This window comes from Diadema antillarum, unplaced genomic scaffold (assembly GCF_040938485.1).
Source record: "Diadema antillarum isolate AM-2024a unplaced genomic scaffold, OU_Dant_1.0 seq00002149_RagTag, whole genome shotgun sequence".
In the NCBI taxonomy this organism is placed as follows: Eukaryota; Metazoa; Echinodermata; class Echinoidea; order Diadematoida; family Diadematidae; genus Diadema; species Diadema antillarum.
The window spans coordinates 11298-39143 of record NW_027272788.1 but is presented as its reverse complement, the minus strand read 5'-3'; the positions used below and the strand labels follow the sequence as shown (position 1 = coordinate 39143).

Below are 27846 nucleotides of genomic sequence, written 5' to 3'. Positions count from 1 at the left end.
TTGTGAATGATTGCTTCTCCTCTTCCCATACCGCCGATGAAGTTTCTTTGCGATATCAAGAGACAGAGGCACACGGTATCCCATCTACCACTTCGTTCGGCAGCTGAATTACAGGAGGAACATTTCCTGTCTTCATGATCACAGGCAAAGAGGATCATGGTCAGCAACATGAGAAATTAAAAACAACATAATGAAGGGAGGACCCAGGGTGAATCTCAAACAGAATTTGGGACTTTGACACATACTTTGAAAGTCCTGGACTCAACCTGAGATTACCATATCTCAACTGGATATATGGTTGACTTCAGCCTTACATTGTCTCTGAGGCCCTCCTCCAGAAGAGCGTTAAAATCCAGGGGGCGGAGCTACTGCACCCCTACCTAAGCCCCTGCCCAGGCCCCTACCCAGACCCCGCCCAAGACCACGCCCTATACCACGCCCCACAGCTGGCTGGGGGGCCCCCCTTCCGGATCCCAGGGGGACGGCCCCCATTTGTTTGGTCAGCTCCTCCATGGACACCTCCTGTCTCACTGCACCTAAAAAGTTAATGTAAACACAATGGGGAGGGAAAATAATATGATGAATGAAAATACGTTTAGGCAGCTACAGTAGAAGCATATTGTAGTATTTCAGTGGGAAAATTTATTCTTTAGGGACCATAAGAAATCTATGCACGAAGTGATTGAAATAAGTTTGAAACTAGAAATATTGCTATGGCAACTGGTATGCCTTTGCCATATCACATGGATCTCCAAATAGGTGTATAGTACAACTATCTTGACAATGTGAGATGACAATTTCATATGATTGGGAAAAAATTTAAATGATGTGTCTGAATGTTTGGCACAACCACAAATGTGATGAATGTTCACATTCATTAAACCATGTTGTATTTGGAGGGGTACATGGCTTTAGAGAGCAAGTACTCCCGAATTTGTGCATTTTTAATTGATCTTTGACCCTTGCCCTTTGACCCCATAGCCTACAACTTTCTTCAAATAATCACTATTTGGTAATATCTAACCTTTGTGGCATTCAAGCTTTTTTTTTCTTTTTTTTTCATAGGGGGAAAACATTTAACAGTTTAGTTGTTTAGTTTTCTCTCTGCCTTTGACCCCATAGCCCAAAACTTTCCCCAGAGAATTTTTATGTAGAATGACATGTATACACTAAAGTTTCTAGAAAATACATGTACCTTCAGGCATTGCAGAGATATGGGGTTAATATTGAAATCTTAAGAATTGTCCATTATCTTTGACATGTAACCTCGAGCATGTGCACCAAACAGTTGATAGGCACAGCTTTGCCTACTCATACATACATGTGCCAAGTCTCATTTGGATACCTCAAACAGTTCTCATGTTACACTGTCCACAAAATCGATAACGGACAGAAGGATGGGCGGACAATACTGAAAACAGAATGCTTCTGGTGCCACTTCAAGGTGGAGGCATAAAAATGCAGTCCAGGTTTGAAGCTCAAACTTTTGAAATCTTGTGTCAATGACAACAGGTTGAAATACAAACAACTTTTTTAACCCTTTCTGTGTCATGGACATTACACAGTGTGTACGAGTTCATGTGATTTTCACACTCACAGCACACAAAGGGTTTAACCCTAAAAAGGCCGGGGGGGGGGGGGGGGTGGGTTGAATCAACCCCCCCCTCGACATTTTTCGCGACTACTCCGCCGCGCAAAATTTTTTGACCGCGCCGTTCGCTGACTTTTTACTTTCAAGTCTCGCGCATCTTTTGACACCATTTTCGCGAAAATCGCGCATACCGTTACGACGCTGCGCGACCTTTAATACATGCCTGTCAGACCGAAAATGGCTCAAAAACGTGATTTTGTGTATAAAGTCTATGCAAATGGAGTTTTCTCTTCTTATTCATAAAGATATGATTATTTTCACTTTCATGGGCTGAAACTAATTGATTTTAGCATAATTATGCTTGAAATAGGTTCTGTCATAAATTTTGAGGAAAAAAAATGTCAAAACAAAAGGTCGAAAAAAGAAGGAAATACATAAGAAATTCATAAAACAATAAAATGCATAAGAAATTGATTTTGATACCAGATTTTTTTTTCATGTACATTGTTAGGAATGCTACAAAGAATGTTATCACCAAAAATTAGGATGCTAGGAGCTTTAATTTCTGATTTAGAGCAAAGAGTATGATTTTATGCATATATTAACATAATTAATCATTATGACGAAAATTTCCATTTTTTTTTTTAATAGTTTGGTAGATTACGCCACAGGTAATGCATGTGCCAATTTTCATGGCGATTGCGTGAGCGACGGCCGAGATCTCGGGGGGGGGGGGGGGGGGGGGGTTGAATCAACCCCTCCCCGGCCACAGAACACCCAAAAAAGCCCGGCCTGGTTAGGGTTAATACTGTAAAAGTGGAAATTTTTGCGGTGTTGAAATTTTCGCACATTTCGCGCAAACTGAAACTAGCGCGAAAATAAAAGCATGTAAATATTTTTGTTTGCCATACATTCCAGCAGTTAATGACTCGATTCCGCAGAATTAAAAACACGTTAAACTCTTCTTACCCTGCCGAGCGTGAAAAATTAGTCGCGTGAAAATATCCACTTTTACAGTAGAAAGGTGACACATCAAAAACAAATGCAACATGAGAACAAATTCAAGGGGGAAGAGGGAACCAGGGTTACCTGGATTTTGACGTGGAATGGTTGTGACTGGTTGCCAGGCAGCGGTGGGAAGGGGAACTTCTGTTGGAGGGGGTGCCTCTGCAGGCCCTGCATAGCGACTAGGTGCACCTGCTTGGGAGAGACAAGGAGCAAATCCGCATTCACAGATTGCCACTCACGAATTCTTACTCGAGCTTACATCACTACTTTGTCCTGTGCAGTAAACCTTGTACAAATCAACCTCACCTAGGTTCACAAATTGTGCGGGTCAATGTATCAAAAGGAGTCCTGCAAATACAATTACACAAATGAAGGTGTTTCAAGATACTGCTGACAAAAAGTAACTGGTATAAGTCAGGATATTAGATTTATGGTCCCATGTATGCTACATATGTGACATGTACTCATCAAATATAAATAATAATTAATAGATATTTATAACACACAATATATCCACTCAGGGGTACTTTAGGTGCTCACAATTAATGTTCATAACAAAACATACAATCTGACAGTAGAACAGCTCTGTGTTTACAACTTGTCTTACAACTTGCTTTTTCTCTTTTTCTTTTCTTTTTTTTTTTTTTTTTGTGTTAGACTTTCCTCTTATAATTACCATCCAAAGTAGGGTTGTTGCTTCATGCGGCATTAACCTTGCATCTCAATAACCGACTTTATTTAAGAACTATGTATTTATGACAGTCATTCAAATGTATTGCACAGTCAACTGAGAATCTTTTCTCATGCAGTCACTGAATTATGAGCACATGGCCCCTCACTTTCACTTTGATAAAATCAATTGATCCTGACCACCGTTAGAGAGACCTTTCAGCCTCTATGCACAAAGGATAATTTTTCTACTCTCTGCTCAATACATCACATCCAATCATATTATCATTTGACTTACCTACTAAAAGTTACAGACAGAAAAAAAAGCAACAACAAATTATCAGCTAAAGGCTAATAGTTTGAGGACCTTTGAACCCTAAGCTTTCATCTTTCACCCCTGTCCAACTATCTATTCTTTCTAATAAAAATCTACACGAGCACTGGACAGTAATAGTTAATGCCATTGCTGGAAAATCATATTTTGTGCATAAGTCTTTTGAACTTGACCTTTGATCCCTCACAATTATCAGTTAAGGTAGTTGTTTATGTTTATTTTACCCTTTTGACTAAAATCAACAGAACTGTAGACTAATATTGCTCTGGCATCATTGACAGAAGTGTCTGAAGAAAAAACCTGTCGTTTCCTTTTTGTTGTTGTGACAAATGAAGGGATTGTATAGTTTTGGTTCAGACCTAACTTCAGGTTTCTAACACTTTTTGTTGAGATAATGAGAAACCTCTTATGAAATGTGGAAGAGCATGTAATTCTATGAGGAAATCAATGTTTATTTGATGAAAATTGGTTCCGAAATGGCTGAGACATCCAACACAGGGCGATCCTAATAAAATGTGGGACGAACCTTCTATTGCGATCGCTTTGTTTTACTTTATTTTTTTTTTTTATGTCTCAGTCATTCCGAAACCGATCTTCATCAAATAAACTTTGAATTCCTCTTAGAATGGCATGATCTATACTATTTCATAAGTGGTTTCTTGGTATCTTCCAAAACATTAAAAGCTCACTCCTGATCTCCATCAATACTGTACCAACCCTTTCAAATGTATACATACCTTGACTGGCACCATGTTCAGAGTCATTCACTTCTCCATTTGACCAGGGGCGAGACACCATGTGGGCGATACCTGAACAAAAATGAAGTTTGGAGGGAGAAAAGGGGGAGAAAGTAAGGAAAGCATTAAAGGGACTGTACAGTACTGGTTGAGGTGGGGATTCATGTTTTGAACATTCTTAAGTAAGATAATGAGAAACCTCTTATGAAATATGAAAGAGCATGCAATTTTAAGAAGGATTCAACGTTTATTTGATGAAAATTGGTTTTGAAATGGCCGAGATATCCAAAAAGGCCACGCCTTTTATTAGGATCTTTGTTTCACCTTGTTTTTGGATATCTCAGCCATTTCAAAACCGATTTTCATCAAATAAATTTTTGATGCCCCTGAGAAATGCATGCTCTTTGACATCTCATAGAGTGGTTTCTGAATATCTCGCAAATGTTAAATGCTAAATCCTCACCTAGACCAGAACTGTACACACCCTTTAAAATACTTCTCAACAGAAATGTGTCATTGTGTCTCAGCTCTGTTTAAAGGGATGGTACAGTTTTGGTAGAGATGAAAATTGGGCTTTTAACTTTTTGCGAGATACCAAGAAAACACTTATGATATAGTACACAACATACCATTTTAAGAGGAATTCAAAGTTTATTTGACGAAAATATGGTTTGGAATGACTGAAACATCCAAAAACAAAATAAAACAAAGCGATCGTAATAAAGTGTGGGTCCCACACTTTATTAGAAATGCTCTTTTTTTATATCTCAGCCATTTCAGAACCAATTTCCATCAAATAAACGCTGAATTCCTCATAGAACTACATGCTCTTTCACATTCTATAAAAGGTTTCTCATTATCTCACACACACACACAAAAAAAAAATGTTAGAAACCTGAAATTAGGTCTCAACCATAACTGTGCGATCCCTTTAATAACTATCTCCATTTCAACACTGAGTCATGGGATCAAGAATACAAAAAGAAAGAGAAATGTAAGACAGCAGTTGAATAGTAAGCAGCAAATGCATTTAGTGTAAAACCTTTCAAGCGCACTGCCATGCTATGGTGTGTCAACATCCAATTTCCCTTGTAAATACAGGAAGCTCCCATTAATTTGAAATCTTTTGGACTAGCACCATATTCTCTGAAATCAAAATGTTTTACATAAAGCTATTAACCACAACATACATTGAAAGCACAGAAGTCTTGTGTATACTACATCTGTTATGCAAATGATTGAAAAGGGGTGATGAAATAATGGGCACTTCGATGCTGCTATGTATATTTCTTTGATTTTAATGTCACCTAGATGTCTGTTAAAGGACAAGTTCACCTTAATAGACACGTGGGTTGAGTAAATGCAGCGATATTAGTGGAGCACATCATTGAGAGTTTGAGGAAAATCTGACAATCCGTTCAAAAGTTATGAATTATTGAAGTTTCTGCTCACTCAAGGCTGGATGAGAAGACTACTATAGCTTGTGATGTCACATGAGTACAACGATATAAAGAAAGAATAAAGAAAATTCAACATATTCTCACTTTTCTCGCATAACAAAAGAACACTTGACTTCTCTCTTTCAGAAGGCAGGGGGAATAATATTACCCTTAACATATGTCAGTAACAAGTCGAAGAAATGTGCACTTAATTCAAAAAGTAAAGTTTTGTGAAATTCTCTTTTTATTTTCTTTATATGGTTGTACGCATATGACATCATACACTATAGTAGTCTTCTCATCCAGCAGTGACTACGCAGATACTTTAAAAATCCATAACTTTTGAACGGATTGTCTGATTTTCCCCAAGCTTTCACTGATATGTTTTACCAATATTGCTGCATTCACTCAATCCACATGTATATGAAGGTGGACTTGTCCTTTAATTTCACACTCAGAGACCACAACAACTGTATTCACAGGAACACTTTCGAGAGCATTAAACAGAAAAAAAAAGCAAAATGAACTGAATACACATTGAGCATTTGTTTACAAACCAATTGCTATGGGGCTCTTCAGAGTTGATTTCATTATTTCATTTACTGAGAGATTTCCACCATATCATTATGGTACATATACCGTATTGCTTTTACATCTCTTCATCTACCCATGATCACAATTTTTTTGGCAAAATATTATTTCCCATCAGCGGTGATCATTGTTACAAATTTTTGCTATAAACTTTAGCAATGATTTTGGGACCTGATCTTTTACTTTGTTTCCTTGAAACCTCATCATAACCATATTCATTACAAAAAGCGCACCTAAATGTATTATAAAATAAAATGGACAATGAAAGCCTGTTTGTTGTTTAGATGTTTACAAATCAAAGTTGAAGCAAAAGAAGACATGTTTGTATAACAAAAGACAATCAAGTTGTGGACTCAACCTAAAAAACTTCAACTGCGATCTTGCATGCTATGTGGTATTTTTCTGTGTGTGTGTGTGTGTGTGTGTGTGTGTGTTCATATGCACAAATATCACACATTGAGGGAAATGCGTTATGCTTTGGTGACCACTGCCAAAACTTTGTTATGCTGTACAGTATTACAAGTTTTTTAATTACTCTTTGGTGCTATTTTGATGGAAATAAAGAATTTAATTATGAAAAAAGTGTGTTTTGATGCGTGTGTGTTTGGCGGTAGGAGGGGGGGGGAATGAGGTGAGACGAGGTGTACTCATTCAAGCAGACTGTATACTCACCTATTGTTGAAGGCTGTCTCATTGGCTTGTCTTCATACATCGCTGTCCTTGGTCCCTGTATTACAACAGATTACCATAAAATTACATAAATATAATAATTTTTCATACTTTTTTTGATTTTTTTTTTCAATAGGAAATTTTATATTTGGAATTTGTATTTGAAATTTATCAAAAATCAATTTTGTTTCAGAAAACTCTTAATTTATCCTCTCCAGAATGTTGTACAACATGATTTAAACAGTAGAAATGTAAAATCTTATCATGACTTCTAAGAATTTGAAGGATCTTAAGGGTTAACCCATTCCTTATGGGAACCTGGCATATACCAGGTTCCCATCACGTCAACTTACATGTGGGAACCTGGTATACCAGCTTCCAAAAATGTTGACAAGAGTGTCTGCATTTGTGGCATAGTTTCATGTTTGAGTTATGCTGACTGGAAAAAAATGACTCCGACTGAAAGATTAGAGTTTCTACAGACAATATCTTTTCTTTTAGAGAATCAAAATTGCATGTATTCTAGTCTAATTTACCTTTTGCAAGGTAGTACAGCACTTGTCTTGCTATAAAACTCGTAGAAAGACGTAAGTAGCAATCAAGGCTGAGGTCACTACATTGTAGATTTTGACTTTCAATGACCCTGTTCATAACTCTGCCCTTTACAGTGTATACACGAGAGTTTGTAGGCCCACTGCATGCCCTATTCACATTCAACCTATATTTTGCATTACTTAGTTGGAGTTTATTTGGATGTAGAGACTGCATGTGCCATTGTTCGATGCCACATGCAGTTGACCGTGGGAAGAGGATACATGTGCCGTTTGACTGCTTTAATATGTACATGTGGATTACCATCCTGTCCTTTCTTTGTCGGCGAGCAAAAAATCAAAGCTTGTTTGGGGACACTGAAGATTTTAACCCGTTGAAGACTAGTCCTGAGTATACTTGTGCAGGTGTCTATGGGAATGGCATGTCATAGCACAATTAGCCCGTCTTCAATTACACAAGGAATGTGTTAATCTATGGTTCCATTCTATATTGAGAATGCCGCTACTGGCTAATGATCTAACCTCTCCTCCTGCGTTGACGCCTGGAGGTTGACCCATGCTCTTGGGGCCATCTGTTCTTCTTGGTGGGGAGACCCTGCTGCCAGGATACCTCCCCTGTTCCCTGGGCGGGGTGCGGGTCCTGTTGGGGAGGGTGACCTCCTTCACCTCGGCAGGGTAGACGATGGCAGCAGCGTTCTCCGCCTCCGGAATGTGGCTGGGTGTGAGCTCGACGTCGAAGCGCGGGCACACCGCATCACTCAGGCAATAGCTGGGGAATTGGCCAATTCAGAGCAAACATACAGGTCAGTGCCCATGATTGGAAGTGGATATGTGGACAGGTGTGCTACACCTTTCCTACAGAGCTACCGTCACACAATCTTATGTAATAGCTGCCACTTGATTGGAAGCAGCCACAACAAACTTCCCAAGGAAAGACAAACATTATTTGCTATTAAGTCTTTGCATATGGTGGCCATCGAATTTGTCTCCCATAGGCAATATTACACTTTAATTTAGTGGTTTGGTCAAATTCTTGTCCTCCATTGGACAAAAGTTATTGCATGATACACTGTACGTAGAAGACTTTCACATTCTCTTGGTGAGGAAAAAGCTGGAGTGTTCTGACACAGACATAAATAAACATGATTATTCATTGTCACAGTAGTAGCCATGATAGGAAATCATGGGCAAACACACTCAGATTGCAATAAGAACAACTTGATATCAGAATCATAATTTGAAACTAGATATATCGCTACGGCGATTGATATGCCTCCGCCATAATGCATGGTTCTCCTAATAGGTCTATAGTACAATGTCTTGACAATGTGTGATGACAGTTTCAAACAATTGGCAAAATATTAAAATGACAGGTTTGACACAAATGTGCTGAATGTTCACTTTCCTAGAACTAGGTTCAATTGGATGAATGATTAAAATGTCAGAGTGCAGGTATTTGGGGAACTGATGATTTTTACTTGACTTTTGACCCTTTTATAAGTTTATGCATTGAGTAATTTTCAAGGTATTGAGAAAAAGTATAATTTCAGTATCAAATGGGAAAATAGCATTATCTAAACCTTTCGTTTGACCTTTGACCTCACAGTTCCACAGAGAATCACTGTTAGGTAGAACATGCATAAATATATGTAAGTTTCATGATGATACCTTGAGTTACTTTCGAGATATGGAGGAAAAAGTGCAATTTAGCACTTTCACTTGATCTTTTACCTTTTGACCTTTGACCTTTAGGCAAGAAACTTCCCCAAAAATGTATATTGGGTAATACATGCCATACATCAAGTTAAAAAAAAAACCCTTCAGGCATATTGCATTTTAAGGAAAGTAGTGATATTATGAGGAGTTGACCTTGACCTTTGACCCCCCTGACCTTTGACCCATGACCCCCAACTTCCCTAGATAATCACTGCTCATCGGTACAAGCATATATACTAAGTTCCATGAAGATACCTTGAACCATTTGCGAGATACGGAGAAAAACATAAAATTTCATTTTTTTTTCACAAAATAACCTGTGACCTTTGACCTTTGACCCTGTGACCCTAAAATCCACACAAAGTATTATCCCCCAAGGATATACCCTCATACCAAGTTTGATGTAAAACCACCACACGGTTCTTGAGATATCAACAAAAACAAAACGGGACGGACGGACGGACGGACGGACGGACGGACGGACGGACGGACGGACGACCCGAAAACATAATGCCTCCGGCCACTTCGTTGCAGAGGCATAAAAAATATGTATCACCCGCTACTTTAAAGGACCAGAAACATCACTGGCTATCAGGCGGCAGCTTGGTAGTCTAGAGGTTATGACGCCTGTCTAGCAATCAGGAGGTCATTGGTTCATGTCCAACCTGAGTATGTATGTATGCCCATGATTTTTTTATTCATTCATTTATTTTTTATCATGGGTGCTACTAAAGCACTAAAAAAATCAGTTCTTTTAATCGGTTCCTTCCACAGTTCTCCGAGTGCCTTTAATACCCCCAAACGAGATTCTTTTTGTCCGTCCACAGAGAGGCAGACAGGTTGGAAATCCACCTGTGTGAAGGCAGTCAAGCGGTACATTGTATCCCCCTCCCCATGGTCAACTACATGTGCCAGTGAACAATGGAGATATCGATAGGGTGGGTGGTATGAATAGAGCGAGCGCTGATGTGCTTACAGAATCTTTTGTTCTACACTAAACCAGGCACCTGACCAGGGTGACTGGGGTCAGCGAACACAGAAATCTATCTGATCTCAGCCATGATTGGTATGTACATGTTCGGACGGGTTTACAGCAGAACAAGCAAAAGATAAATCAGGAAAAAGGTAAATAATACTGTGAAATACAGATTTTTCAAGCAGAAGGAGAACAAATATGCTGATAGCATAAACTCTGATCTTTTTATCAAACCCACTTTTCTTAGCATTTTAGCACTAAGAAACATGAATTTAGGTCATGAAAGCAGGCACTCTTGTCTTCATTTTGGGAACCTGGTATACTAGGTTCCCGTATATCAGTTGCTCCCACGGGAACCTGGTATACCAGGTTCCCGTAAGGAACGGGTTAATTGCCTCAGCCACTGCAATGGACAGCTGATGGTTTTCATGATTTCTAGCTGTTGCCATGGAATGTGGTATTAATTGACCCTTGACCCCACCACGAGTACTTGACAAACTCCAGAGGGCAGCAAATAAAGATTGATTCCATTAGGCTATCACATTCACCCATGCTACTGGGTCTTTAACTCTTTATGTGCCATGGTGTAAACCCCCTGTGTGCCACATTATTCTGAGACGCCAACGTCGTAACGCTTTGGAAAAACATTCTGCTTTTCTAATCTATGTAACTCTTACACTAGATATTTGTTACCTTGGACATGTTTTGAGAAAAGTTGCAGAGAAAATGTCAAGCTTTGCTTTGATGTAAATTATATGACAAATCTATGACTGTTTTTCTTTCAAATGACCAATAGAAACATGATCATCATTGTAGAGGCACGACTTTTGCACAAAAAAGAGTGACAGAAACTTTAATAGAACATTCTCGCAAATCAAGTCGGAAACACCGCTAAAAAGTCACAACGTAATATGGATAATCACAACGTAAAATGCAAGCTGCATGTGACAGGAATGGAATCGTGAGAAATGGCTCTATTGTTCTGAGGCATTTGGCTATTCATTAAATCGGTTTGGGCAGGTGTGTGCATCTGAGCAGAATATGCGAACTTAGCATGCCGACGACTGAGTCGGGCGTGTGACCGTGGCACATAAAGAGTTCAAAGAGCTCTGTTTCAGAGGGAAACTCACCAGTATTTGTTGCAAGTACCCAGGGCACAGTTCTCTAGTGTGACTTCATTCTCCTCATGAAAGGCACATCTGCAATGAAGTAAGAATACACAATTACTCAGGCAATGCACACTGTGACCATGCATCACAGAACAAACAAAGAGTGGCATGTCAAGATTTGATGCAAGGACTAACAAGGAAAAGTAGAAATTACGCGGTGCGTAACATATGTCCCCGCCGGAAGTAGCATTTTGTAACAAAATGTGCAATATAGGTAAAAAATCAAGGTCAAAGGTCAAAGAAGTCAAAGGTCAAAATTCTGTGTAGAAGTTTTGAAGCCCTCACCTAGTGCCATCACATAAAGCAAATGGAATCGAAATTGGGTTAGAAATGGCGAAGGAGTAGCATTTTGTAGCCAATGTACAATATAGGTCAAAAATCAAGGTCAAAGGTCAAAGAAGACAAAGGTCAAAATTCTGTGTAGAAGTTTTGAAGCCCTCACCTAGTGCTATCACATAAAGCAAACGGAATCGAAATCGGGTTAGAAATGGCGAAGGAGTAGCATTCTGTAGCAAAATGCACAATATAGGTCAAAAATCAAGGTCAAAGGTCAAAGAAGTCAAAGGTCAAAATTCTGTGTAGAAGTTTTGAAGCCCTCAACTAGTGCCATCATATAAAGCAAACGGAATCGAAATCGGGTTAAAAATGGCGAAGGAGTAGCATTTCGTAGCAAAATGTACAATATAGGTCAAAAATCAAGGTCAAAGGTCAAAGAAGTCAAAGGTCAAAATTCTGTATAGAAGTTTTGAAGCCCTCACCTAGTGCCATCACATAAAGCAAACGGAATCGAAATCGGGTTAGAAATGGCGAAGGAGTAGCATTTTGTAGCAAAATGTACAATATAGGTCAAAAAATCAAGGTCAAAGGTCAAAGAAGTCAAAGGTCAAAATTCTGTGTAGAAGTTTTGAAGCCCTCACCTAGTGCCATCACATAAAGCAAACGGAATCGAAATCGGGTTAGAAATGGCGAAGGAGTAGCATTTTGTAGCAAAATGTACAATATAGGTCAAAGGTCAAGGTCAAAGGTCACAACTGAAATTCTGTGTAGAAGTTTCAAAGCTCCCATGTAGTGCTATCATATAAAGCAAACAGAATCAAAATTGGCTCATAAATGACAGAGAAGTAGCAAATTGAAGATTTTGATCACACACGGACGCACACACGGACACACGGACACACGGACGGACGGACGGACGGACACACGGACGGACGGACACACGGACACACACACGTACGGAGCCCGTTTCATAGTCCCCTGCTCGAACTCGTTCGGCGGGGACAAAAATGAGTGAAATAGGTCAGCCAGTATCTTGTCACTTTTTAGCTTTGGTGTTTTCTGAAAGTGCAATCTCTCTTATACATAATTCTTAGGTTTAGGTACATAAAATGAATAAAAAGTTGCGGCTTTTTTTTTTGCTTTTTTTTTGCTTTTTTTTTTTTTAGTTTTTCCAGAGCACTTTGGAGAAGTGTTATTAGGTTTGTCTCAGAGGCTCCATTTCATTTCTTGGAAACCCTTTACCAGAGACTCTAACCCCAAGCACCTTCTGATCTGGAGATTCTCCCGCCTGAAATCCCTAGCAAACGGGAGACTCCAACTTTGATGTGCGTGAGGCGCACATCACGAGCGCAAAGCACGTAGTTCCTCGGCGGCTGGAGTCCCACTCTAGGGTTTTATGTGCTCTCTTGTGCCATCTCATGCTTATTTTTAAACATACAATGACACTCAGCAAGAAATCATTTCAAGCGGGAGACACAGAGCCAGGGCGGGAGAAATTAGATCTCTAGCGGGAGAACGGGAAGAATGGGAGATTTTGCAAAAATGGGCTTTCAGCGGGAGAGTTGGAGTCTCTGCCTTTACCCGCTCTTCAACAGCTAAAAGCTCTTTAAATTGCATCAATATGGGACTACAAGAGGTTGGTGAGACAAACGTTTGTCAGATGCTTGAAAGACAAATAGAGACAGAGAGAGAAAAAGACACACACACACATGCAAACATAAACACACACACAAACATAACAACACACACACAAACATAACAACACACACACAAACATAACAACACACACACAAACATAACAACACACACAGAATAAACATATAAAGAGTAGGGAGGTATCCTGGAGAAGTTGTCAAATGCAGAAAAAAAAAAACTAGCTGATATTTTGGGTGGTAAGGCCTAGGGGTCACAGTCATTTCAGTGTATTTAGAGTAAACTTTAATTGCACAGGCATACTAGGTGAAATCATTTGAAAAAAAAAATGACATCATTTGACAGAATTTGGGTGTTTGTTGTTTGTTTTGGTTGTTTTCTTTGCTTTATTGTGTTTTGTTTTGTTTTGTTATTTAGTTAGTTAGTTAATTGGTTAGTTTAGTTTATCTTATTTCAGTTTAGTTTAGTTTAGTTTTGTTTTGTTTTTTACAGTAGTTTAGTTTAGCTTAGTTTACATTAGTTTAGTTCAGTTTAGTTCAATTCACTTTAGCTTAATTTTGTTTTGTTTTGTTTTGTTTTGTTTTGGTTTTTTTTGTTTTGTTTTTTTGTACAGCAGGTGGCCAGGTGTACGAACCTTGTATTCTAGATGTAGTTTACTTTAGTTTAGTTTAATTTAGTTTATATTAGTTTGGTTCAGTTTAGTTTAATTTAGTTTAGTTTAGTTTTGTTCTGGGTTTTTTTTGTACAGCAGGTGGCCAGGTGTACGAACCTTGTATTCCAGATGTAATCCCAGGCACAGGAAGCCAAGAGGGCAGCCACCTGACTCTTGGAGGGAACAATCTCATCTGCATGCTTGAAGAGTTCCAGAATGAGGACTTCCATCTCGTAGACCTTGCTCAGGTTGTGGGACATGCCTGTATACAGAAATAAGGTAATCACTCACATAGTACCGACAGGTTTTCAGCACGACACCTAGACTGAAATACCTGATCTATGACCACATTGAATAATGTGGGAAACATTACAGACAACTAAGAAGTAATGAAAGCTGTATCAACTTTTGTGAGGCAGCGGAAAACTCCAAATGGGACTAAGAGAGCCAGCCAACCAGCCCCCCCCCCCTCCCCTGTCCAGGCCCTTTAATCAAGGTGAAAGGATTTCATATGCATAAAAGCACTGAAGTTTTAGCTAATTACATGCCATTGCTATTTAAAAACAATGAGCTGAGAAATTACAGTTGTTGAACATCATAGCCTGACGATTTTATGAACTGCAACCATACAAATAGTACAACTATTCCAAAAAACTGCAGGCAGCTCGGCCGTAATCTGGCAGAACTGCGTATCTCCTTTAACACATTACGCCAGAAATCGGGTTTAAAGATTCAATGTTACACCTTTCTAAACTGAGATACGATGAGTTGCATTTGTCCTCTTTTCTCGGTCATAATTGGTCTAAAGAATTTATTTCCAGCAAAAAAATGACAATTTGACCTTTTTAAGTAGTAAAAATTACCAATTTAAAAAACTTACGCAGTTCTGCCAGATTAATCGTCGCCAAATTTTTGCGATCGTAATCTGGCAGAACTGCGTATCTCTGGTCACGTGCCCGGGTTGATCAGCCAGAACTGCGTAAGTTTTTGGCCATGCGGGGGGTTTTTCAGGCAGAACTGCGTATCTCTAGGAGATACGCAGTTCTGCCTGATAAGCACGTGTTTCATCAGGCAGAACTACGTATCTCTTTTCGTCGTCAACCACGTGCTTATCAGCCAGAACTGCGTATCTCCTAGAGATACGCAGTTCTGGCTGATAAACACGTGGTTTATCAACCAGAACTACGTATCTCGGTCTATTTTCTGCGGGTTATCTATCGTATTTTACCATCCACCCTCTTACTATTCAGCGGATGCAGTGTCAAAACAATGAATATTTTAGATTGAGTACAATTTTCTTGAAATGTTTGTATTGTATAAAGTCATCATTATTGATTCACATTTAATTTCATTTTATCCATTCATTTGTATGAGGAAAATAACTTGCTTTCCCCAAATGTTGTCAGTCTGTGTTCATGTTTCAGTATTATTTAGCGGCACAAGAAGTACTGCTACATCAAAAGCCTGGCTGCTGCTTGGGTTATTGTCGATCTCGTGAAGCATTGCATTTGGATTAAGAATAATATTAGAGTAGATTCTAGATGTTAAGCTATATTGTTCATCAAGACTACAGGAACTACACTGTAGACCGTCTAGACCGTAGTCTATTCAGGCCTAACGATACACTAGACATCTAGAGAGTAGTAGAGCGCTACGTAGGAATCTGCATACGATAGGCCTACTGATCTCATCATTATCCTAGTATTCTTACTCTATGCCCAAAGTAAGAGTAAGCCTAGACCCTTTTGGCTGAAGGCCTAAACTCTATTTAAACTAAAGAATACTAGGAGCTAGGCCTGACTAAAAGTTTATTTACAGCTTTATTAGAAAATAAAAAAATAGACCCTAGTTCTCGTTTGTGTCGACTCCTACTGTAGGCCTTATTGTCGCTACAGTACTAACGTTAGGGTAGTAGTGTTCTAACCGTTACTATCTACGCAGGCCTATTAAAAACGTACGAGAACTCTCGAACTCTGTCTACTCGATTGTCTAGGTCTATGTAACATCCAGACGTCTATTTTGGGGCGTCATTATAACAGACTAGTAGATCAATGAAAATTAGTTTCTAGATTTTCTAGTCTAGACTCTAGATCTAACGCTAGACTCTATATCCAGGTAGGGGCTAAATCTAGCGTTACAGCTAGACTGTTTATTGGGGATCTAGGCCTAGAAGGTACTAATGTTATAGTAGATCTAAGAACAACGTAAAGCCTAACCTGCCTATCTATAATGACTAACGGTAAGTGTATAAAGTCTATAGCCTATAATGTCTAGTACTGTAGTAGTACTAGTAGTAATGTATAGAACACAGATCTAAATCTAAGTTTCAGATCTATTTCTAGGGCTAAATGTTTATAATTTAGCGTTTAACCTGTAGATTCTAGATTCTTCATATTACAGACTTCAAGAATGTCTGGCCGAATCAAATCTAGAAAAATAGAAAAACCGAGTAAAGACAGAATAACCGGCGATTCAGCCTAAGTTAAGTAACGGTAGGCCCCAGTAGTCTACTCATGTACTAGTAGTAGGCCCCTACTGCACAACTCTACTGGGAGTACCGGTACGGTACCGGTATTAAAAAGTAAACTGTAATTTAAGTGTTAGTATTGGTCATAAAGTTGACTGGAGCGTGATGTCAGACAAGATGCAAACTATAACGTTTGTTAGATCTAGAAATGCTCTAGGCTTAAAAAACACTAGATTGTAGCAAAACTTAATAGTAAGGCATACCGCATATTGACCTGTTTTGAAGCCTGCCAGTCTATGAAGGGAAAGAAAGTGGCAATTTCCCCCAAGAGTAACGAGGGTTATTGCTTTAGCGTGACTGTCGTCGTGTACAATACACGTAGCCGTACGACGTGTCTAGCTAGCTAGCTAGGCACTGCTAGCCTGAACGCGCAGCGCGTTCGTCACTACCAAGGTCGCGCACAGCGCGTGTTAAGATATACCATGTCCGTGCGGGATGCAGGAACACCTTGGTCCAAGCGTTGTCGTAAGTCGACTTACGCAGTTCTGTCTGATTAACATCGGAAAATTCATTTCGAATCTCGACTTACGCAGTTCTGCCAGATTAATCGCCCTCTCTCCTCAGGAATTTTGCCAAAATCACTTTCTAAAATAACTTTCTGTACCGATTCACAACTTATTTTTTGGCCCACTTGAAAGAGCATGAGAAAAAACACACAAAACACTCAAAACCTGAAAATCGACCAAAATCGACTTAGGGAGTTCTGGCAGATTACGGCCGAGCTATTAAATAATCAAAAAGGGGGAAAATACCACAAAAATGGTAATAATGATGTGATACAGCCCACAGGTAATCAGTGCAACTAGAAAAACAGAAACAAATTAACAAAAGAAAAAGGTTTGTGGGTAAATTGTGTCTCTGTATGTACCGCTAACTCATCTAGAAATATGATATGACAGACTACCTGCATTACGAGCCAGCCACTCAAGTGTGAACTCCACTTCCTCTCTGCGTCTCAACTGTACAGCAACGGCAAGACAGCAGTGGCAAAGGGGAGAAAGGGCAGATACCAGCACGCATTATACAGAGGAGCCACAATATTGCAATACTGAACAGACTTTCACTAACGGTTCTCTTAACCTACTGTGACCATGACCTGTCACCATGGCAACATGCTGGAGTTACAGAATATTACTATCCTGACTTGGCATTTTTGAATTCTCCAGACTCTGGGCTTTGCAGGAGTAAATTACATATTTGAAGATTATCTATGAACAAAACATGAAAAATGAAAAATCTGACCCTCGAAAATTCAGATTTTTAATTAAAATCAAGATTGGCATTTAATGCATTCCTCTGTTGTGACATTATTATTGCTATATATATGAATATATATACATAAAAGAAATGAGAATGTAGTAAAAACAGGCAAATATTCTTTTCTCTATTGTTGTAACTTAGCTTCAAAGTTTAGTTGCTTTAAAACACACTGGAGACTTGACATTCACTCTAAATATGTCCATTCAAAGCAATCAAAATTGTAACATATTTCATGAAATTCAAACTGTTGACTTCCAAAACACTCAGGACTTTGAAATTTGGAATTGACAAAGGAAATTTGTCAAACTCTAGATTTTCAAACAAATATCTAATTTCTCTTTATTTCCTCTTTACCCATGACTTCTGAATAGAGGTTAGAATTTACCTCGCAGAAGAGAGGAGGCATTGCGGCTGCTCTGTTTGGGTTGACGAAGGCACACAGGTCTCTCCAGATTTGCTTGTACTCCGAATTGTACTCGGGAAATCCCTCTGATGGAATCTTGTGCCGTTCTTCTCCTGTGAACACAAATAAAGAAAAAATATAGAAAAGTTTGTTTGCTTGTTTGTCGTTTTTTTAATTCTGGACATGTGTTACATACCTACTTTCTAGAACTAGTACTCAAATGAATTTTCCTATGCCTTTATACACAAATGTTCGAGTCAAGAAACATGAAAATCTTGCTGAGTGCTCAAAATATCAAATCAATCAAAAGTTTATTCTCAATTAACTCTACCTGCTGAATGAATGAATTGAATTACCCTGTAGAATCACAGAATTTCGCTACCAGTTTCTGGTAGTGACAATAACTTTCACTCAGTAGACAAAAAAAAAATGTAAAAACAAAAACAAAATTCTAAATGTCGACATGCCAACCTCAAAAGGCTCTAACGCAAACACCCCTGGCTTTTTCTGTTTGACTCGCTTCACTCACAACTAGCGCTAACAATGTCATTGTCACAAGGGCCTTCATACTGGACAAGTACGCCCCGTTGTACCAAAGACCTTGGGACCCACGTTTTTCTTTTGTTACATCAAATTGTTTAGGGGAAAAATGAGCAAAGCAAATGGGATTCCATCGGGATCCAAACCCGAGACATCCAGATTGCTAGCAGTGTGTTCTACCGACTGAGCTATACTGTAGAAAGTCCTAGTTCAGTGTTCGTCCTAGAAACCCTGAACTCTCAATGCTCGGATGGTCAAAAGCTATAGCAGTGTGTTTGTGTGTAACACATACTCACACACTTAAAACCTGGCATAAACCCAAATGATAATTCAACTGGGGGATAAATGCGAGGAATCACCGAAGTGATGCAGCTTTTTTCATGAGTATGTAACAAACGCAAAAAGAAGAAAACTGTCTAAAAATGAATAGTATAACTTATTAGTGGAAAAATGAGCACAGAAAATGGGATTCCACTGGGATCAAGATTAAATTTTGTTACAGTCGAACAGTGAAGTATGTGAAGAGATAGAGATGATAATTTTGGTACCTGAATCTTTATTTCTTGGTAACAATTGTTTTGTTTAAACTCTGTTCGTCATAATGGAAAGTACACTGTACTGACAAGAGCTAGCAGTCAGGAGCTTTACCTTCCTTGCAAGCAAAACGTGAGCCGAGGGGTAAAGGTCCAGGGTCTGGGAAGCAGTGGAATCTCTTGGTTACACCAGCACTCAAGGTGTACTCCACACAGGCCAGCTCACAGGGGAGGTATGTGTCATCGGAGAGCTTGCACAGCGTCTTGACGCCGACCATGTAAAACGGCTGAAAGATGATATCTTTCAGGCAAGAAGGGAACAATTAACAGTGGCAATAGACTGCAAGCAGAGGTTTCAGTTGTTGTTGTTTTTGTTTTGTTTTGTTTTAATGCCAGAGTATAGTAAATATCTGCAGTTGTAGGTATAAATGTAGCACATGCCTATTGCAAACTAGACGTCGCAGTTGTCATACTTCTATGTAGTACCTGTTTACACTGTTGAGGTATGTACAGTTAGTATAAGTGTAATAGTGTACACACACAAACAAAAAGTTCAATGTTGGAAATCTTGTACACAAAGTTCTCACCCAATCTGAAAGATTTGAAAAATCCCTGGAAAGAAAGCGCAAACAGGTAGTCATGTCAGTTGCATGAGATCACTGCAAACATACAAACTGTAGAGAAACGAATATAGGCACATCCTTGATATTAACTTCTAAAAATTTAGAATATGCTACAATGTATGACTAAAAGCTTCTTTGATAAAGATATATTACCAATAAATAAAAGTTCTGACTGGCAAATTGCAAAGAGAATATCACATTGTAAGTTACAAAACTACAAATAGGTTACAAAACTCATTGTAGCAAATATGATTGTTAGACACAGTGACATCTTTTTTCTATTATTGTCCATTGTTGCCATTGAAGCTCATATTGGTGCAGGCAGAAATGTACGTGGTAGAGCAATGTACTGTAGTTGTAAAGTATTAAAAACAGATATTATATTACATGAATGTGCAAAGTATTCTTATGATTCAACACGTTGTCCTCTACATACAATGTACATGTACATGTATACATTGTGTACAGTATTACTCCACTCCCACACCACAGCCACACGTTAGCCAGTTAATCGTTCCGTACAGGAACCTGGTGGCCTAATATGTATTAAGTCTATGGGCATGTCAGAAGTCAGTATAGAATGGGTGAAGATACTTGGGGGCTGCAGATTACCTCCCCCCTCCCCCCCCCCCCCCCACACACACACACACATTTACTTACCACTCCCTGCTGGCCAAGTACTGAGCATAGCCAAGACTTCTGTTCTACGCCTTTTGTCCAAGTATTCACTCACGGAGAAGCGATTCTGAGTGGGCAAAAGAAAGTACAATGTAGGCTACAGTAATTAAAGCCATCATTTTTTCAAACAGATATCTTCACAAATGAGGATTTTACATACATTTTTTGAAATGTTGTTTTTGCGATCTTACACTGAGGCTATTATTCATTGTTGTCTGTCCATTCACTCCATACACTGTATACCTAATGTGGCAATATTATCCTATGCTGTTAAATTCATGGCTCAACAGTAAATCATAAAATTGGTGTAAATAAAACCTTGAGAAAATTTTACAGTATCTGCAAATTGTGTGTGTCACAACTCACTTACAATGTACATGTATCTATATACACGTACCGGCATGTACAAACTTGATAGAATTCAACACAATTCCCTTCCCTGATGGTTCCAGCAATTTGTGTCTTCTTTGCAAGAGAGCATTCATTACAAAGGCAGATCTGTCAAGTTGACAATTTTGTGCTACAATATGTGACCGTGCACCTCAAAACGAACATAAAGTCGCACACACTGATTTTGCGTGAGGACTGAAAATAAGTGAACTGGGTCAACCTAGCCGAACTTGACTTTTTCATACTTCCTGAAAGAGCGGGTCTTCTTTTACATTATGCTAAAATTTAGTATTATAAAACGGGCAGGAAAGTGTGTTTTTTGGCAGTTTATCTTGAACATTTTTGGTAGAATAGTGTGATTATGTGTGTCTTTAGAATTCCTTTTTCATTTCTGAAAAACCTTGTCCACACTCTTCACTTTCAACTCTAATAACTTTTGAAAGGATAGTGCTAAAACTGCTTGGAAAGTTGGCATTGATTATGGACAGAATGTGTTAATGAGGCATGCTTAATTTCAGTTTAATCTGATAATCCCTTCATTGTTGTTACTCTGGTGGTTTACTTCCCATTTTTTGTCCCATTCATCACACAGCCAGCACGGTTTGGTAAAGATTAAAGCACTTGAATAGACACTGTACTTTAGAGCCTCTTTTCTCAGTTCACACTTTTCCTGAGTTTGTGCTTTCTTTCCAATATTTAGATTAGGAGAGTCCATTTGATTTGAGTTATACATCATTTTAAAGCTTAAAGTCTGCTCTTTCAGAATGTGGTCTTAACTAAAAATTCATGTCTGGTGACTTTTTGTTTGTTTTGAGGTGCAGAGTCACATACATGTATATTGTGGAAGCCTAAACCTCGTCTCTGTTGAGAGCCCTTGATATTATTTTCTATAAAATCTTGTCATTTATTCTATGGTATTAGTCCAAGAACCTGGGTTTGTAAAAGACCTTCTCTCTTGAAATAATGTCATAATTTTGCTCCTGTTCATCCATACAAAAGTTTTAATATCTACCGTACACAACAGAGATTTCAAACAAAATGTCACTTCTGACTGCAAATCAAAAAGAAACACAAAAAAAAAAAATAGAATTGGGCTGCATGTCAGAAGGAATATTCTGAGACCCTGACAATATCGCTTCATCAAGTTTGAATGTATACAATGTAAGCTTGTTATTAAAACAACTGATTTCATAGAAACTGTGAATCTACAAAATTTGGATTGGTACACTTCTATAACCTCAATAAAATTGCGGGTCTGGTATCGACAAAGCCTCCACCACTCTGTCTCCAGGATATTACTCAAGATATTCATTATTAAGCCAACGTGGAGTGTGGCCTGAAACTGAGCCTTGACCACATCTTACCGTGATCAGCTGACCGGTGCAGTCCATCTTGCCTTCATATCCTAGATGCTCCTTGTCTTCTTTCTTTTTCTGCTTAGCCAGCTTGTTGTAATCTTCTCTTTCATCTTCAGTTAGAGCCTTTCGTAGTTGTTGTAGCATTATTCAGAATTACGGATGAATGAATGGATAGACATCCAGATAGACAGACGGACAAACAGTCGGACAGACAGACAGGTACAATGTAGATATTGTACAAAGTGTAGATTGGTAGAAAGGGGAGAGAGAGAGAGATAGAGAAAAGTGTGAGTAGGAACCTGGTACATTGGAGTTAACTTGTCATGGACATTTAAAATTTCATGTCAATGATACAGCGCAATCAATGGTCATCAGAAAATCCAGCATCACTTTTTTTCAGTATTCGTCTTGAACTCGAGCAAAGAATAACAAGTGGTCACGCATGTTTCATATTCAGTAATTGTAACATATTCCTGAGAAAAAAGAAGAATGGGTGACCCTGATCTGTACATCTAGTCTACTTGCAGAAATTTGGTTAAAGTGATCTCACAAATGACTACCTTTCGAATGAATAAACAGTACAATACTCATAGCTGTCTTTATGCTACAGAATGCATGACATGTACATGCATCTGTATAGAAGTAGAGATTAAAAAAAATATAGAGGACTGGGTATTTGCCTACATATTGTTAACTTTTTATTACTATGCCATTTTTTTTTTTTTTTTTTTTTTTTTGGGGGGGGGGTTTCTAATGTAGATTCTACAATTGCATCTAAACTTTTCCGTTGTTCTGCAGAGACTCCAACCCCAAGCACCTTCTGATCGGGAGATTCTCCCGCCTGAAGCCCCTAGCAAACGGGAGACTCCGAGTTGATGTGTGCGAAGTGCAAAGTTCCTAGGATTCTAGATGCTCTCTGGTGCTATCTAAGGCTTATTTTTTCAACATACAGTAGCAATAAGTAAGAAATCCTTTCCAACGGTAGACACAGAGCCAGGACGGGAGAAATTAAATCTCAAACGGGAGAACGGGAGATTTTGTAAAAATGGGTTTTCGGCGGGAGATCTCCCGTCGAAAACGGGAGAGTTGGAGTGTCTGGTTCTGCTTTCAAGGACAAGTTAAACATCTAAAGCAAGCCGCCCATAATTCGACCAAAACTCCATCCAAAATTCAACCCCCATTTCTGGTCGTGTGTCAACCTACATGCTTAAATTGAGCTTTTGCTTGCGATTAAATTTTGGCATGGGAGCTCGACCCTTTGTTTGTAGATCTACACTGTAATAGGCCCTACTAATACAACAGTGTAAACTTGGCATACTGGTACTCGTGAAATAGGCCCCACCACTGCGTGTCCGTACTAATACTACAGCTTGTGGCTCGCCTGTAAGTGTCTATACTCGTGAATTCAGTCCCACCGTGTGGTGTTCATCGGTAGGTAAGCACGGCAGTGGGGCTTCCTTCCAGTTCCACGGTATAATAATAGCATTATTAATACTCGTGAATGCGGCCCCACCAAACAGTGTTAACACGCGAGATTGAAACAGCAGTGGGGCCGATTTCCACAGCAGATCTTTCGTCCTCCCTTTCTCCCGCTTTTTTGCTTTCGTCTTCAACTTTTTTAATATTCTCGGAAGGACTCCCTAATGTCCCTCGACTATTAAATTCAACACCCAATTTAACCATAAATACAACCTAACCCTAAACCCTAACCCTATGTAGGACCTACCTTGAAGCTTGCTTGCTAACGCACAGGTGCACGCACACTGCGGTGGGGCCTAAGCGCCTACAAGTAGATCTACAATTGGATTTCACGATTTTGCCATAAAAACCAAAGGTTTGTATTTCCATAAAGTTTAAAATTTCAATACAAAAACACAGCACTATTCAAGCAGTGACTGCATTCAACAATGTTTAAAATTAAGTTTAAATTTAGTCATTTGAATTTGATGATTTTTTGTATTAGCTAAAATAGGATTCTACTCTAACTTTATTAACGATGTAGCGGTTTCCAATATCTTTGTATTTCTACTGTCTGGCTGCTGTCAATTATGCTGTCTGACAACCCAGCATTCTGTCAACATCCACGCGAACTTTCTTTGTGCGCCGGCACACGACAGGTGCGCACTACATTCTTCGCCTTTGTTATCGAGCCGAGGTATGCGTATTTCACATTCCAACAGTAGTCGGATCTTCATAAACACACCCCTTGTTTTGCTGTCACGGAAACAACCTACCAATTAGTGGCGAGCTGTACACCTTCATCAGCCAATTACCACTCTCAAAGCTCCTGTCCGTGACACGTCTTCTCCGACCACGCTGTTTTACTTTCCACGCTTCCTCACTTCACGATTAGCTTTCATCCTGAGAGCACGTCCTAATCGTTGGAGTCACTCACGTCCGTATATCACGTCCGTACATTACATTACTTTCCACGTCTTTTCTCGCGGACGATACCTCGCGCCGTGGACTGTCACTTCTTACGGATTTATATACTCAATACGGAATATTACATTTCCTCGGATTTTATACCTCGCGATATTCGCTCCTTTTTGTATCGCGACTCGCCCCTTCTTCAGGCTCTACACTCCAACCTGGGGACTTTCTACATAGCTGCATTCAACGCGATTCGCGTCGTTACATCGCTGCATCGGTCCTGCTAGCGTGCTGCCGGTGGTGTGCAGACTCTATCAGGGACCTCGCAGTTCTTCGACCCAGCGCTCCAGCGGTGGATTCTACCCTCGCTTGTGCTAGCCGCGGCACCCGGAGGCTACTCCACGCTGTCGCTGGATCATTTGTACATATTTAAATGGGACACTGTCGTCTTCGGACACCCAAAGTGCATTCGGAGTTAGTCCATATTATTTAATATCACGTCGGGGTCACCAATGTAACGGTTAGGTATTATACTACGGGTGCCCTGGTGCATTACACTACTGTCATACAGTCGTCTACCACTCCTGCTGGTGGTGCCTTCAGCTTCAAGTCCCGTTAGCCACTCAGTAATTGTTAGGTATTACATCATACGCCCGTACCATAATACCTTAACGTTAAAACTTAATACTAAAAATAGGGTCTAGCTCTAGATAGACTGCTTCACATTCATTATTAATCAATTTCATAAAATTGAAATGTCATTCCGTTTTAGAGCAAAATTTTCCATCTCCAATAATATGTCAGGACCCACCAAAGCATGAGAACAAGCAATTTCAGTTTTCTAACACATTAATACTACAAGTACAACCACTACGTAGGCTACCTACTTCTATAGAAGCCTACATTGATTACAGGTCACAATACGTGTACAAAATCGAACGTATGGGACTGAGGGTACAGAGATGACGACGTGCTCGTGTTATGGTGGCATGCTTATTTGGGTTGAATTTGTTACTTACTTTCCATTTTGGATGTGCAATCGGTACCATATTGGCCATGCTTATCTTCTGCCCTTGCTTCTTCATCTGGGCTTGCATTTCCAGCATAAACATATAAAATCCATTGTATTGTTGCTTTTTCTTCTTGGGAGGCATTTTCGTTGCGTTTGGTCACCCTCGCAGCTCGTACACAGCCGGAGGCGATTTTTTTTTTCCGTAACCCTAACGCGTCGAAATTGCCAATTGTGTCACTTGAGCAAAGACTATCAGTGTACAAGTTGGTTTTTGTACGCATGTGCGTGGACTTGGCAGTTTAGGCGTTGAGTTCGTACTGTTACACAGTATCATGGACCCATGCACATATACAGAGTACCATTGGCATGGTCGTCTGCTAACCACAGAATCAGATTACAATGTGAGAATGGGACGCCGTCCTTCAAAACAGAAACATAACAGCGGGTTTGTGTGTATGGGTATGTGAATGCGCGTGTGTGTGAGTGTGTGTGTGTGTGTGTGTGTGTGTGTGTGTGTGTGTGTGTGTGTGTGTGTGTGTGTGTGTGTGTTTTCCACTTCACATGCCATCGCCATCGCGTTCGGCTTTGCCTTAGGTGGTATTTCTGTAGATTTGTTAGCCGTCTGCTGACACTTTTCCTGCGTCTCGCGAGACTTGCGTTACTGGGCTCACACATGTAAATAAAATGGACTGTCCCAGACCCCTTCACAAATTCGTACCAAAGATACCAAAATAAATGAAGAAAAAAATTAAATAAAAATCAATGATGTAGTTTGGCAAAAAACTGAATAGCTGTAGATATTGAGTATGAATTCCTCTACAAACTGAATTTTGGTTGGAAGATGAAAGTCAATAAAATTCACAAAATTCACAAATATTTAGGTCTGCAGCGATTGCTATTGTTAACATTGATCATGTTTATTAAGCCCCACAAAATCAGATTCGAAGAGGGCATTTGGTCTTGGGTAACATGGATGAACTCCTGGGTTAATTTGGGTTTATCCTCCAACTTCACAATGATTCAGAAAAGGCTCCTTTTTAGTTCAGGTTCATATAATTGTATCAAGGTATATGATTACATTCTCATGCAATAACATCCATGATGAAGATGGGGGAGGGAAGAGAAACTGCGGGAGGGGGGAGCTAATCATCGATTTTGATCTATGAAATCTCTCTATACATATTTTAATTTAATCAGCTTTAAAAAGGCATTTTGGATCGGCATTTAAAAATCAAAAGATGTGCTATTTCCATCATAATCAGTTCATTTTCCCAGTCCATACATGTGCAAAATTGCTCTAGTATCACGGTTTGAATTGCTCTATCAATAAGTTTTTGATGTTCACTTTATCATTGCCAACCCTATAGTCCGTCTCATCACTTACCATCGTCACCTCTACCATCACGACCATCATTGAAGGAAACCAAAACCCCAAAAGAAATGTGGATTGAGTGAAAGCAGCAACACTAGTAGAACACATCAGTGAAAGTTTAAGGAAAATTGGGCAATCAATGCAAAAGTTATGAATTTTGTAAGTTTATTGGGCAATCGATGCAAAAGTTATGAATTTTTAAAGTTTATTAAATTTGTAAGGCAACAACATAAAGAAAATATAAAGAGAACAAACATGTTTTCACTTTTCTTGAGTAATGGAAGAGCATTTGATTAACCACTTTCAGAAAGTAGGGGGAATGATTACTTCACTTAACATGAATTATGTTAGTGTCAATTAAGTTGATGGAATGTATAATTTTATCGATTTTTTTTTTTTTTTGGTGGAATTCTCTTCATATCTTCTTTACATTGTTGCCCATCATGGTCTCTGTAGTCTCTTTATTCAGTGATTACAACACAAAGAATATAAAAACGAAAAACTTTGCATCGATTGCCCGATTTTTCCTCAACTTTCACTGATGTATAATCCTAATGTTGCTGCGTTCACTCACTCCATATTGATCTTTGGGTTTTGGTTTCCTTTAATATCAACCAATCATCACTACCATCATTGCTTTTATTAGATTACCATGCACGACCATAAACATCATTACTACTTGTATCATTTCACAACTGGATATCATCTTATCACCACGATTATCACTCGTATTACCATCGTATATC

The 27846-nt window shown here is 39.2% G+C and overlaps 1 protein-coding gene across 1 annotated transcript; it reads right to left on the bottom strand.

The window, feature by feature from the left end:
* Positions 1-96: 96 nt before the first annotated feature.
* LOC139714055 (protein maelstrom homolog) lies at positions 97-25913 on the bottom strand. Its single transcript, XM_071625784.1, has 13 exons — positions 25736-25913; positions 22350-22466; positions 20578-20662; positions 19410-19595; positions 18204-18334; positions 17463-17517; positions 14149-14293; positions 11412-11480; positions 8112-8358; positions 7042-7096; positions 4340-4411; positions 2681-2788; positions 97-536 (listed from the first exon to the last, which is right to left on the bottom strand). Exons 1-13 carry the CDS (start codon positions 25868-25870, stop codon positions 346-348), a joined length of 1596 nt encoding a protein of 531 aa, XP_071481885.1. The 5' UTR covers positions 25871-25913; the 3' UTR covers positions 97-345.
* Between the last annotated feature and the right edge of the window lie 1933 nt (positions 25914-27846).

Coding starts and splice junctions, on each gene's coding strand:
- LOC139714055 (XM_071625784.1), bottom strand. CDS start 25,870: ATGCCTCCCAAGAAGAAAAAGCAACAATACAATGGATTTTATATGTTT. Junction 17,518..18,203: donor TGCCTCCTCTCTTCTGCGAG/GTAAATTCTAAC, acceptor GTTGCTGTACAG/TTGAGACGCAGAGAGGAAGT. Junction 8,359..11,411: donor GGTACTTGCAACAAATACTG/GTGAGTTTCCCT, acceptor CCAATTCCCCAG/CTATTGCCTGAGTGATGCGG.